Source organism: Chenopodium quinoa, unplaced genomic scaffold (assembly GCF_001683475.1).
Source record: "Chenopodium quinoa cultivar QQ74 unplaced genomic scaffold, ASM168347v1, whole genome shotgun sequence".
Lineage (NCBI taxonomy): Eukaryota > Viridiplantae > Streptophyta > Magnoliopsida > Caryophyllales > Amaranthaceae > Chenopodium > Chenopodium quinoa.
In genome coordinates, this window is record NW_018743510.1 from 3429727 (window position 1) to 3443689 (window position 13963).

At 31.9% G+C, this 13963-nt stretch overlaps 3 protein-coding genes across 3 annotated transcripts; all 3 read right to left on the reverse strand.

Moving 5' to 3' along the window:
• Positions 1-8544: 8544 nt before the first annotated feature.
• On the reverse strand, positions 8545-12303 carry LOC110739811. The gene is made up of 4 exons (XM_021920293.1): positions 12224-12303; positions 10455-12161; positions 10259-10337; positions 8545-9940 (listed from the first exon to the last, which is right to left on the reverse strand). Exons 1-2 carry the CDS (start codon positions 12301-12303, stop codon positions 11522-11524), a joined length of 720 nt encoding a protein of 239 aa, XP_021775985.1. The 3' UTR covers positions 8545-9940; positions 10259-10337; positions 10455-11521.
• Positions 9848-11475, reverse strand: LOC110739810 (F-box protein At2g32560-like). The gene is made up of 5 exons (XM_021920292.1): positions 11384-11475; positions 11251-11268; positions 11127-11196; positions 10455-10916; positions 9848-9940 (listed from the first exon to the last, which is right to left on the reverse strand). Exons 1-5 carry the CDS (start codon positions 11473-11475, stop codon positions 9848-9850), a joined length of 735 nt encoding a protein of 244 aa, XP_021775984.1.
• Positions 12156-13562, reverse strand: LOC110739741 (alanine--glyoxylate aminotransferase 2 homolog 1, mitochondrial-like). The gene is made up of 3 exons (XM_021920208.1): positions 13325-13562; positions 13061-13240; positions 12156-12975 (listed from the first exon to the last, which is right to left on the reverse strand). Exons 2-3 carry the CDS (start codon positions 13184-13186, stop codon positions 12730-12732), a joined length of 372 nt encoding a protein of 123 aa, XP_021775900.1. The 5' UTR covers positions 13187-13240; positions 13325-13562; the 3' UTR covers positions 12156-12729.
• Between the last annotated feature and the right edge of the window lie 401 nt (positions 13563-13963).

The following is a 13963-nucleotide window of genomic DNA, read 5'->3' on the forward strand; positions in this document are numbered from 1 at the left end:
TAGAAAATAAAAAAATCAATCAACCATGCATTGTCATATCATAGGGCATATCAAATTCTATATTCCCTATATTTGCCCCAGTTTTTTTAGTCCATCCCGTTTAATTTGTTCATGCTATTTGTAACACCCCAAATCTCCGTCAACAGAAATATTAGTATAATAAGTATAATTATTATATCGTAGAGATAGAGTTAGGCGTATTACCGCCACGTGATAATGTAAAATTACTTTAAAAACTCAGCTCAACCCAATAATAACATGCAACAGAAATCAACTCTTTCTTTATTATTACTTCCAAAATAACCAAACCATTGTCATGAATACTCAAAATTAAATAAAAAACAAGATCTCTAATCTAGGTGAAGTAATCCCTGGACTTCCATATGTGCATCCAGACTCTACCTTAAAATTCACTACTGCTTACCAATAAGGCAAATTCGGCGAATCAAAACAAAGTAGAAAATACAGATTAGCAAAATATGTTAAGTACACTTAAGTGCATGATATGTAAACTCAATTTATTCACAAATATGCTTTCAAAGATTCAATCATGGAAATCAAATAATAATTCCAATAATTTAATTCTCATAATTTCAAAACAATTCTCAACTCAAATTTAATAAATCAAATATAGTTCAGAATGTTGAAAATCAATTCCTTTATATCCAATTCCTCTCCTAAGTGTGTACACCCCCCAAGTTAGTATCTTTCTGTAGAAAGGTTATACTTGAGGAAATATTAGGTCATACAAAGTCTATAGTTTTATCAACCAAATCTGCATAGTGGGATCTCATAAACATGCTTATAAGCTTTAATGAATAGTTCAATAATTCCTCATAAAATCAACCTTTAAGAAATTCTAATTCAATCCTTGTCTTCACCTAGATTAGAGATCATATGGAAGTCCAGGGATTACTTCACCTATTTCTAAAACATTAATAAAACATACTCTTTCAAATCAATTTAAATCCCAATAAAACATACCCTTTCTATCTCAAATTCTAATAAAACATTTATAAAACATACTTTTTCAAATCAATTTCAAATAAATAAATCCCAACTCTATGTACATGAGTCACTTAAATTCTTTTTACTAATTCTCAAATTGATTTTCTATTTTTATTTAATTATTAATTAAAAAATTATGTATAATTATTTATAAAATCATAATATTAATACTTAAAACAATTTAAGAAAGAAGAAGAGAAGAAAATCCGAGAAGAAGAAAGAAGGAGAGGAGGTGCGACAGTGGTAGTAGCTCGACTGGCATGGCTATTGGTCGAGGCTGGAGTTAGACGGTGGTGCAAGGTGGTGTTAGTGGTGGTCGGATCAAGAACCGATAGAGAAAGGTAGAGAGAAAACTGTGGGACATTAGGGGGGAAAAAGACAATTTTTTGAGGTTTTTGTGTGAATTTTTGCAACCAAAAGAACTCAAGAACTCTCACCAAGAACACCCTACAAATAAATATAACTTTAATTAATATAAAATCATCAAATAATCAGAACAAGACTAAAATATATCCCAACTCTATGTACATGAGTCACGTAAATTCTTTTTACTAATTCTCAAATTGATTTTCTATTTTTATTTAATTACTAGATGAAAGCCCGTGCGATGCACGATTTTTCATACATATATCTCAAGAAAAGATATTTTCCTATATAGTCTAAGTTTTATTATTATTATTATTATTATTATTTGATTTATTTTACAATTGAATAATTTCAGACAAAAAAAAATACTAATTTAATTAAAATGATATTGCCAATTACAAAAGTATAATTTTTGTAAGTATATTTTGGTTTGTAACATCACACAAAAGGCTGAAAATGTTTTTTAACACCCCCCAAAAAACTTTTATTTTAACACCACGTAAAAATTTAAAAATTAGAAGTTACCACCAATTAACGTTATCTGTGACGGAAAACTGACGTGGGTCCCATAATTTGGTTTTAACTCCAATTTTCACCTCTGCATTCCACGAGTTCTTCCTCCTTCTTCATTCAATTCTCAAATATTACACAATTCTTCCTCCCTCATTCAATTCTCAATTATTACACAATTTTAGGACCATCACCAATCAACAAATTGATGCCCCAAAAGTTGAATAAAATAAAAAAATTAGAGTGCGAAAAAGAGAGAAATCATACCCATACCCAGAAATCATACCCAGTACTCATAGTCATTAAGACCACCACCACCACCGGACACTTTCCGGCGAAGGCAGCAATAACAGAGATAAAAAAAAAATTCAAAAAAAAAGGAAAAGAAAAAAAAACAGAACATCTAAATCACCGGATTTCTGCCCAAATCACCAAATTTCTTCCCAAATCACCGGCGTTCAATGACCCTAACCCTAATTCCCGGATTTCTGCCAAAATCACCGTATTTACTACCGGAACTTGGCCAGTTTTTGCCTGCAAAGTCACCGGGATCTGGGTGCGAATTCGACGGACTTTGAGCAGCGAAACTCGTCGAATTCCATCCTAAAATTGCCAAATCTTCATCTACAAACATAGCCGGATCTTTACCCTCGAATTGCGTGTTTCTTGGCCTTCGAATTGCTAGTTCCAGGCCTTTGAATTGCTGGTTTTTCGCTGTTTAATTCGTCCGGCATTGTTAGAAAGAGAGAATGAAGGAGAAAGAGATCAGAGAGAATGAAGGAGAAAGGGATCAGAAAGAATGAAGGAGAAAGAGAGGAGAGAGAAAAAAATTAGAGAGAATGTCGTGTGAAAATTGGAGTTAAAACCAAATTGTGGGACCCACGTCAGTTTTCTGTCACAGATAATGTTAACTGGTTTTAACTTCCAATTTTTAAATTTTTATGTGGTGTTAAAATAAAAGTTTTTTTTTTGGGGTGTTAAAAAGCATTTTCAGCCTTTTGTGTGGTGTTAAAATCCAAAATATCGTTTTTTTTAATGTAATTTATAATGCTACTTAATTTATTGTTGTTTTGTATTTTATTCATTGTTGTTAGTTATATGACAATAATATGATATCTTTCAAAAAAAAATATTGTAAATATGATGTTTCATTGATTACATATTAAGATAAAATCTTTAATATGAAAAGATAATAATTTTTTATTTTTAAAATAATTTAAATCCTAAATCATTATTAGTTGCTTTTACACTTGAAATTAAACTCTCAAATCTATATATCATTTTGTATATCTCTTGTGATCTCTTTAGACATAAAATGTTTACAGAAGGTAAAGTTTTTTTATTGCGTTATAAGTTTTAAATTTTTTTATGAAAAAAACATCTCATAAAATAATTTTTATTTTAAATCCTAATATCCCACGGTTTTTTATACATAAAATCTCATAAAAATAATTTTTGTAGTTAGATCATACTCATAATATTTTTTATTACTTTGCTATTGTTTGTAAAGGATAATTTTTTATTAATTTTATGTAATTTATTCCCCTAATAAATATTTTGATAAGAACATTAAAAATAATAGTTATTAGATGTAATAATTCGATGTAAAAAAATTTGTATTAAAAAATAATCGATAGGATCACCAACTTTGTTCACACCCATATCTTTTCCACCTAATAAAAGTGGATAAATTGAACATGTTAGCAAAAATAAAATTTATATAAAATTAATCTTTATAGTCATATAAATAAATTAAAATATTTACCAGAAAGTGAATAATTGTTGTGAAATTAATCTAAAAATTGTAATTATACAAAATTAAATCTATGCATTGGATTTTTTTCATCGTCCCCAATCGCCCAAACAATAGTATTTTGGAAAATTGAATCCTTATTTTGTTGTTGCTGACAATGCGTGCGATACTGCTTCTTATTTGTAACGACTGAAAAGTATCTAATGGAGTAAACTTTTCCTTCAATCAATTTTGAACAAAATTGTAGAACAAAGTTAAATTTAATTGAGGCATGAACGTAATCACCCTGTAATTAAAAATAAAAAATTAAGTTAATTTTATGACTTAATTAAGCTACCTAAATCACAAAAAAAATTGTTTTAATCATAAAATTAATTGATAAAAACTAAAAGATTCATTAAAAGATTTAATAAATGTAAACGATTTATAAAGATATAATACCTCCTCATCCAATAGGATCATTAGGCGAGAAACTCGTACTTTGACATTCCAAAGATTTTGCTCGAGTATAATTCTCTGATTAAATTAGATCTAGATTTGCATGTAAAAACAAAATTCAGTAAATAAAACATAAACATATAATCATTAAGTATCCCAAATAAACACAATTTAAGCAATAATCACAAATATACATTTTAACATGGGTTTTAAAAATTTAAAATTAGGCTAAGTATTTCCCAGCCATTGATGGCCTAATTAAAATGACACAAAATTAATGACGCAAAATTTGCTTGGTTTGGTTTTGTATTGATACGAAATTTTGTTGGTGTCATATGATGCATCAATTTATAATGGTAAATATCACAAATTTTAATTTAATTATAATTAAGGAATAATTTTTATTTCTTATCATAACCACTATCAAAATTTATCTTATAATAGTAAGTATATAAATCCTATATCTAAAGATGATTATTTTAAGAGATAATTTTTAGTTTATTAAATAAATTAAATCCTAATAAATAAATATTCGTTGTTTTTACTTACGTGGCAAAATTCTTAAATCTCATTCGTCACTTTTGTTTAGGTGGCAAACGAATTTTTTAATTCCAAAATTAAATAAAATAGAAATCTAATTTTTAATTGGTCGAAAATATACCTTTGCTTATGTGGCGCGCCGAATGCTCTTGAAAAATTTCTTTATATATATTAGATTAATTAAAACATTATGTATAATTATTTATTAAATCATAATATTAATATTAATACTTAAAACAGTTTAATAAAGAAGAAGAAGAAGAGAAGAAAATTCGAGAAGAAGAAAGAAGGAAAAGTGGTGCGACAGTGGCAGTAGCTCGGCTGGCATGGCTGCTGGTCGAGGCTGGAGTCAGACGGTGGTGCAAGGGTGGTGTTAGTGGTGGTAGGAGCAAGAACCGATAGAGAAAGGCAGAGAGAAAACTGTGGGACATTAGGGGGAAAAAAGACAATTTTGTGAGGTTTTTGTGTGAATTTTCGCATTGGAATGAGGAAGTATTTATAAATTTATGAATGTAGAAGAAATACGGTAATTTTAAGTTATATATGGAATTACTTGGAGAGTTAAGCTTGATTTTAAGGACAATGTGAACTCGATGACCAAGTAAATAAGGAAATATGGAAGGCAAAAATATATAGTTGCTTATGGAATAATTTAGAGGCAAATAAAATCAAAATATCTATGATCATATATTTGATAGATTTGAGTAGGGAAATTTTGGAAAATATGAAGATTTAAGTAAAATACTTGTCTACAAAATCTAACCAATAATCTAATTAATTATATTTAAATTGGCCGAAATTATTCAGACAATTATGCTCTAATATTTCCGGACCTCTTAGCTAATTAATTAGGTATTATTTAGTTTTAAGAAAATCCGAAAGTTACTTAATTAAATTTTTGATTTTTAATAAAATATTAATATAGGAAAATCTTAATTATTCTAACCTAATTAATTTAATAAAAATCAGATTTTCAATGCTAGATAATTTGAAATCTTAGGCTAATTAGGCCTTGTTCACTTCACCTTATTTTTGTTGAATTGAAATTATTTTTACTGAATTGAAATTATTTTTGCTGAACTTAGATTAATTTTACAGAACTGAAATTAATTTTACTGAACATAAATTATTTTTGCTGAACTGTAATTAATTTTACGAAACTGAAATTATTTTTACTGAACTGAAATTATTTTTATTGATTTTCTATTATATTTCTTCTTTATAGTTACTGAATTTTACTGAACTGAACTTTTTTTTACTAAACTGAAATTATTTTTACTGAACTAAAATTATTTTTACTGAATTGAAATTATTTTTACTGAACTAAAATTATTTTTATAGAACTAAAGTTATTTTTACTACTTTTTTAAAGTTAAATGAATAGGGCCTTAGCTAGGAAAAATTCAGACCATGTAACAAATATAGGAATTGTGTTTTTAATAACTAAAATATCTGAAAATATATATATTTTTTGGTTTTTATTAAAAAAATGGATATTTAATCTTATCCAAAATAATAATTGAGTTTGAAAATGGTTTTGGCAGCAAAATTCAAATATCATTTTGGCTCCAAAATTCAAATAATTAAATAAATTACCAAAATTCCCTTTCTAGAAATTAATTAATAATTAATTAATTAGAACTAAAAAATATGGGGTGTTATACTATTTTTGGTTATAAGAACCACACCTTTACTCCCAGGCTCTCGCAACCACTGTATTATCCCTATCACTTTTGCTGCACCTCAATTTATTTCAAATAAAAATTAAAAAATTAACCCTTCCCCAATGTGGCAAACACTACAAAAATCTGGCATTTTTAAACTACTAACGGTCTATATGGTCATTGACAATTTTCTAACCACGGATGAAGAAATAGACGGCTAAATCGTAGGTTACAACAAGCCCAATTGGTTGTGGTCGTCGTTGTCTGCTTAGAATTTTGTTTTTAATAAAAAATATAGTACCAAAAACAATCAAAGTTTTATTGGGAAATTCTGTTAGGTAACATGGAATGTTTTATTTTTCTCTTTGATAAAAAATAAAAAAATTAAAAATTAAAAAAAGAAAACAATTATATTTGGTAAACTTGTATTATTGATATTAAGTAACACATAGTATTAATGATGATTTTTTAATGAATTTTTAACTATAGTTAGATATTTTTGTAATTTTAATAATTTAAATAAAAAGATAAAAATAATTTAAATTTTTTTAAGCCATTTATAAAAAAAAAAAAAAAAAATAAATAAACAAACAAACAAACAAAAACCACCCCTCCCCACCAGCCCACCCCCTATGCCACTACCACCAGGGCCGACGCCGGATCCCATCTCCCTCCCCTATGCCGGCGTCCGGCCTTTTCCTCCGTTGGCTTTTTTTATTTTATTTTAATTTTTATATTTATGATTCTGAGATGTTTATATTGAATCTTTGGTGAATTTGTGATTGATTATTAGAAGAAATTTTCAGATTTTGATTTAGAGTAAAAAGTCCAAATACATGTATATATTATTGCTAAATAATCGACTTAAAATGGTCTTTGAGAATATCAAAGCTTATCAATGGTGAATTGGATACAATACGAATTACTAATAATTTCTTGTAATCAATAAACACAAGATATATTACTTTAAAAATTAATTCCTTAAATTATAATGTGAATTACTAATGTTTTAGTTTGACGTGATTAACAAACCATAGGCATAAGGATGTAGGTTAATGATGATTTGAAGTGAAGTTGAAAGATTAAGGTTGAAGGAGCGTGAATGTTGATAATGGAATTGATTTTAATAAACTTTGGCAATTAAGATGAGATTTGGATGAAGAATAAAGGATGAAGGTTGAAAATGAAGTATGTCGCCATGAAAGAAGGTTGAAGCTATTAGTATGAGTATGAAGCTATCAAAATGATTTTGGATGAAATCATACGACAATTATTCACTTGATTTTTAAAATCAAGATAATACTATATATTGTTAAATATGGAAGAGAAATAAAGAGAGATAGGAGAGAATTGGGGAGAGAATAAATCAGTATCACTTATTCCATAGAGTGAGGGATATTTATACATACAATATAACAAGGGTTTGATTAGATAATAATAATAAACCCTAGATTTTGAATATTCCGGAATAATAAAAAGAAGATAATGGATATCCATACAATATTTCATAACACTCCCCTGGGATGTCCATTATCGAAGAGTGTGCCTCGTTAAAACCTTATTAGGAAAAACCTTGTGGGATAAAAACCTAATGAAGGAAAAAGAGTACAACATTCTTCGTAATACGCTCGAGATGCCACCTCATTAAAAACCTTACCAGGAAAACCCAATGTGGGACAAAACCATGGTCAAGGAAACAAGAGTGCAGCGCATATTTTCACCCCCTGATGAATACATAACTTGAGATCTTCTAGTGTCGCAACAATGAATCTAATATGGTTGGATATATTCTAATTACACTAGACGAAAAAGGTAAAAAGACATCGGTTCAAACCCCCCCTTTGGCACCGGTTTTGAACCGTTAGGTATTTGAGGGATGCCAAATCCATGAAAATTTGGCACCAATTCAAAACCGGTGCCAACTAAAGCATTTATCACCGGTTAACCGGTGCTAACTACATGATTTGGCACCGGTTAACCAGTGCCAACTACATGCTTTGGCACCGGTTAACCAGTGCCAACTACCATGGCGCCAATTTATTTTTTTTAAATTTTCAATACTATTGGCACCGGTTCTGAGTGAGAACCGGTGCGAAAAATTCTACTTTAGGCACCGGTTCTTCCTTTGAACCGGTGCCTAGAGTCTAAAAAAAATTTTAAAAAAACTTTTGGCACCGGTTCTGGTCCAAACCGGTGCCAAAAATACCCAAAAAAAATAAAAAAAAAAAATTTGCATTTTTTTCACTTAAATTGATATAAAAACATTAACATATATATAAAGTTACATTTTTTCATTAAAAAAGGCTAAAATATTACAATTTTCATCCAAAAAAAATTTTGAGGTGTCCAAAGAAAAAATTAGGTCCTTTAGAGTGGTCATGCTCGGCCACCAATCTTGGTCCTTCTTATCACCGTGGCCTACTTCTCTGATTTCCTTCCACCAGAGCTGTTCGATTAAAGCAAAACATTGTAGGACTCAATCGAACAGAGGCGAGGACTTGCATGTCCAAGAAAAAACCGGCATCTTCAACCAATGATTTGTTAAATATGCATAAAATACAATAAGAAGAATGATTCAAGTATCAGCCAGAACACTGCAAAAGATCCAAAACTAAGCTTAATTATATGGGACAGAGAAAGTATTCATTACAAAAAAGTGCATCAGCAATTTAGTCCTAAGTACGATTTTAAAATAAGCAATTAGGCCTAAAATATGTTCTGTTTTCAGTATCCATTAAGAAAGGACCAGAGGATCTCATGGCCTCATGCGAATATGGAATTATACATAAACATTGTTCAATGTAGTTAATTAAAAGCGGCTTTAGCATCTGCCCCTGTTGACAGAATCGACCACCAATAGAATTCATAGTTCCAGTATTTCAGCCACATAAAAATACACATTAGTGCAACACTAATCATAACACCCCTCTTGGCCATCCAAAGATACAAAATAACTCTTACACCGTTTGGATAATTTGGAAGGTCATTACACAGTTACTCCACTTAGAAAATTATTTATACTCAACCTGTTTCTGAATAATAAGCCACCTTTCTTATTTAGATCATCCCAAAATTATAGGTTACTCTCTAAGTTTATTAAGTTAAATCTTATGTTTCCGTATATTAAACTTAACAATCCCATTCACTCAGAATTTCACAGAAAAACTAATATAAATCGAAGCTTTACTAAATCTTCATGTTTGTCTGGAGGGGTATTGTTGTGTAATTTTTCATGAATTCCATATTGCTACTACTACAAGTACTACCTTCTCACGTCAAGGAAAGTCTCAGCAGGCCAGCTACAATAAACAAGTTGCAAAACTTTTATTGTTAGACTTGAAAACCTAATTACAGCCAATCAAGAGAAAGATGTAAAAAAAATAAGTCAAACCAACCTCTATCTAGTATCCAGCTGCACAAATTAAACAAATAATCACACGACTACCATAATGACACCCAATTAATTAGATTGTGGAACGTACCGTAAGGGAATTCTTTATTCCGTCTCCACTGGATCTCTATGTGATCTCCAGGGTGTAGATCATTTAAGCAATCAGATGCATGAAGATCATGTGGTGGAGTATCCACTGGTGCTGCCCTTAGCCTTTCCCATTAAATACCACTCCCTATCGCCACTGCCCTTCTCCCATGGGGCGGATATCTGCAACCATAAGTTCGTTTAAACACACATAATTCGACCATAAAATATGTGTATGGTGTTCTTTAAATTTTCATGTACGTGTATGACTCCATTAATATAATATATGATGTTCTTCAAATTTTCCTTGTAAATGCATAATTCCATTGATCAAATGTATGTTGTCCTTCGATTTTTCCATGTACAACTTGATTAATTAAAAAGTTCTCCAAATCTTCCATGTACATATATACCTAGAAGTTTTTTTTGCCTTCCATTAATGAAATGTAGTTTTTATATGGAAGAATATCTAGAATTCGAAGCTTGGATTGAATTCCTTACCTTGCCTGGAATGTGTCTATTTGGGGATCATAGCTAAGCTCAGCATCATAGCAGGACAACATAAAACAACATGACCATTCTGGCAAAACAATAGTAAAACAGAACTTTCTTCAGTTTCTAAAGAGGAAAAATGACATATTGATCATAAAAGAAACGTCAAGCACATATTCAGGATGAATGATTGTGATCAATATACCTCACGGTTGTAAACTTGGGCAGGGAACCAGAATTTGCCACTTTCAAGAGCCAAAAACCAGGACATAACAGTATCAACCAGAGGAGAAGCAGAATCCTTATTATTAGACTTATCAAATTTTGATGCAAACCATGTCAAAGGCCATGCATACCAAATATATTTCATAAAGCCTTGTGATTTTTTCCCAGCAGAAACACTCGAATTTCGTCTAGAGGCAATAAACCATTGCCATTCGCGGGAAGCTGCAGAACCTAAAACCCTCCCCCATTTATGCTTCATGTGTCTATCCCAAAGGTGATCACTGATGCATCTCTCCCTCAATGAGCTACAAACAGCAGCCATACTACACAACCCGGCAGGCAAAAGCTTCTCAAGAATACAATCCAATGCTAGTTCAGGCAAATCCAAGACTGATAATTGCTCATTTTCATGAACATTCTCAATTTTAGAGCTAAAAGTGCCCTGTTTTATTGCCATAATAATAGATGAAAATGCAAATCCAAGACTGATAATTGCTCATTTTCATGAACATTCTCAAATTTAGAGCTAATCAAACAAAGAAAATTGTTGGAGTAAGAAAGAGCATAATGCTTGACAGTAATGAGAAACCTTTAGTGTCACTGTTAGTTACTACAAGTCATAAGACTAAATATTTGTACCTGGAAAAATTACAGATAGGCATGCAGAGGAAGTATTTCCTTTTCTGTAATCATACAATGTTCCCCTGTATGCATCGATCAAACTACCAGCAAAAAATGGTCACACAGAAAATGCTTACTAAAGGAGTAATAATTACCTAATCTCACAAAAGAAGCTGCACGAATAAGAAAAATTTATGTTACTAGCTAGGAAACTAAAGTTCAAGAAATTACAATAAAAATTTAAAAGATCAACTAAATTCAGCTGTATGAACCTAGCCAGATACTTACTTCAGAGATGGAATTCTCCCTTTGCAAGCAGCAAAAACCATGCATTTCAAAGACAGCAAAAGTATATATGAGCTGCAAAGTTGGTTTCTCATTACTACAGTCATCAAGTATATGAATCAAATCCAGTTCAATCTAACTTCATACTTCCCTAAGATCCTCGACTTCCATTCTCATTGTAGCTGGGTTAGGTGGCATCATAGTTTCATTCATCAATACTGAAGGTTCAATCTTGGATAAGCCATAATTTAACCAAAATGAGGTGTTCAAATCAGACGTGGATTGAGTACCAGACCTATTAGTACTACCTTCACGAGGTAATGGGGTAAGAGTAGAATGGCTGTCAAATCTATTCTTATTGCAAATTCTATCTTCAACAGTCTCGTAAAAATCTACAGTTCGGACTTCTGGTGCCAGAGAACACCAGCAGCAAAAGAGCCACTGAACACAATCAGCAACATTTGATTTTCCAAAACACATGTTATTTGGTGGCAGGTTGAATCGTTTTCTGATTTGAATACGCCAAAATCCTCCATAGAGCAACCCAAAAACACAAAGTGCAATACCAGTAATGCCCAAAATGCCTCTTACTGTTTCATTATCAATGTTGGCAGCAGCCAAGTTAAAGATCCAAAAAGGGGCCATGCAGAAAAGTAGAAATGTTGCTATGTGAACATACATATTCCCAAAACCTAGCCTTTCCAAATTCCAACCAAAAACACAAAAGCAGCAGAAAACTAAGAGATATGCCACAAAAAAATCTTCCCATAAGCTAAACAGACTAGTAGATTAATTATGTGATTTTGGTAAAATCCAGCAGGGGTTTTATTTTCATCCAAAAACTTTTCAAACTGTGTTACCTCAACGGACAAACAGGAGCAAATCACAATGAGAAGCTGTACGATGAAAGTGAGTCCCTTCATCATATGGATTATCCTAGTGTAACTATTTACGGCCAAGCTAAGGGACTCAACGCATTGGTTTGCTATATAGGGGTCAGTTAAAAAGGGACATAGTCAAGGAGTATATTCCAAGCAACATTAATCAAGGGACATAATCAAGGAACTCAGGCCACACACCAACATCAATAGCAACAACAACATATCACAATCATACATCCCCTGGCCAGCAACAGATCACAGTTGCTGGCAACCATTTATCAACAAGCAACACACAATCCTCCATCAACAAACACTTGATAAATTACCAGGGGGTTACGGGTTGTTATGCCACTACTGCAGAAGTTTAGACGACTAATGATGTTGTCACAAACTTCAGCACATTCAATATATAAATAAACAGAACTAGCCAGTCATATAAACAAAAATTCACCAAATATCTTCATATAATTAATAATAGGAACACATACTATCATGCTTCTGCTGCAGAAGTTTCAATCGATCAATCAAGTGGGTCCCTACATCAGAACAGTGTTGTTGACGTTTTTCCTTGTCAATTACCCTCAGGACTGCAAGACCACCTGCAGAGCACACTGGGTTTCCTCCATAAGTATTAAATTGAATTTTCTGAGCCAATACGCTAGCAATCTCAGGTGTGGTCACCACTGCTCCAAGGGGTAGGCCATTGCCAATTCCCTGCAACATTATGTTAAGTTCTGGTCAGATAAAAGACATTATGTTAAATCAAAATAAGTACTACAGCTAGAGTATACTAAAAGACCTTTGCCATTGTCACTATATCAGGAATAACGCCTTGTGTTTCAAAGCCCCAATACTTGCTCCCTGTTCTACCAAATCCAGTTTGAACTTCATCAGCAATGCAGACTCCTCCAGCCTTACGTACCATATCATACACCAGCTTCAAATATCCAGGAGCTAATTCAACTGCTCCTCCAACACCCTAAACATAAATAACAAGTACCATTGAGTTACATTAACTAAAAGCAAGTAACTTTTGAAGCACGAAACAAAGAGAAAGGTAAACCTGAATTGTTTCAGCAATGAAGCCTGCTATTTTACCAGATGTGCCATAATCAATGTAATCTGAACTGTCAAAATCGACCACCGCAGCCACCCTGACCACCCAAGAAACCCCTAAACCCCCCCCCCCCCCCACGAAACTGCCTCCCCATTGACTACCTAAAAGAAAGTTAAATCCAGAAAAACCCCAAAGTGAAACCCAAACCCAGAGAACCCAAATCGAAATTAAGAGAGTTGCAGTAGTAAACTAACCCTATTATACAAGAACTAACCCTAAATTCGAAAATCAAATAAACGACAAACCCTAGATTGCGAAAACAAAAGGACAAAAACAAATTTTTACCTCGAAGCTGCTTCAATGAAGGTGAGAAAGCTCGAATCCGCTTCAATGGAGAATTAACAGTACGCGTAGTGGAGGAGTGATATGGACAGAGCTCAGAATGCGCTTCAATGGAGAACTACGAGCACGCGTAATGGAGGAGAAATATGGAGAAAGGTGGTCGAAGCTAAGAGAAGGGCGAAAACGAGAGTTAGGGATAACGAAAATGAAATGCAGGGGGGAAAGAAAGAAAGAAGAAGAAGCAGAGAAATGAATACCCCGATTTTTATTTTTTTTTATTTCGCCCGGTTTTTTATTTCAAAA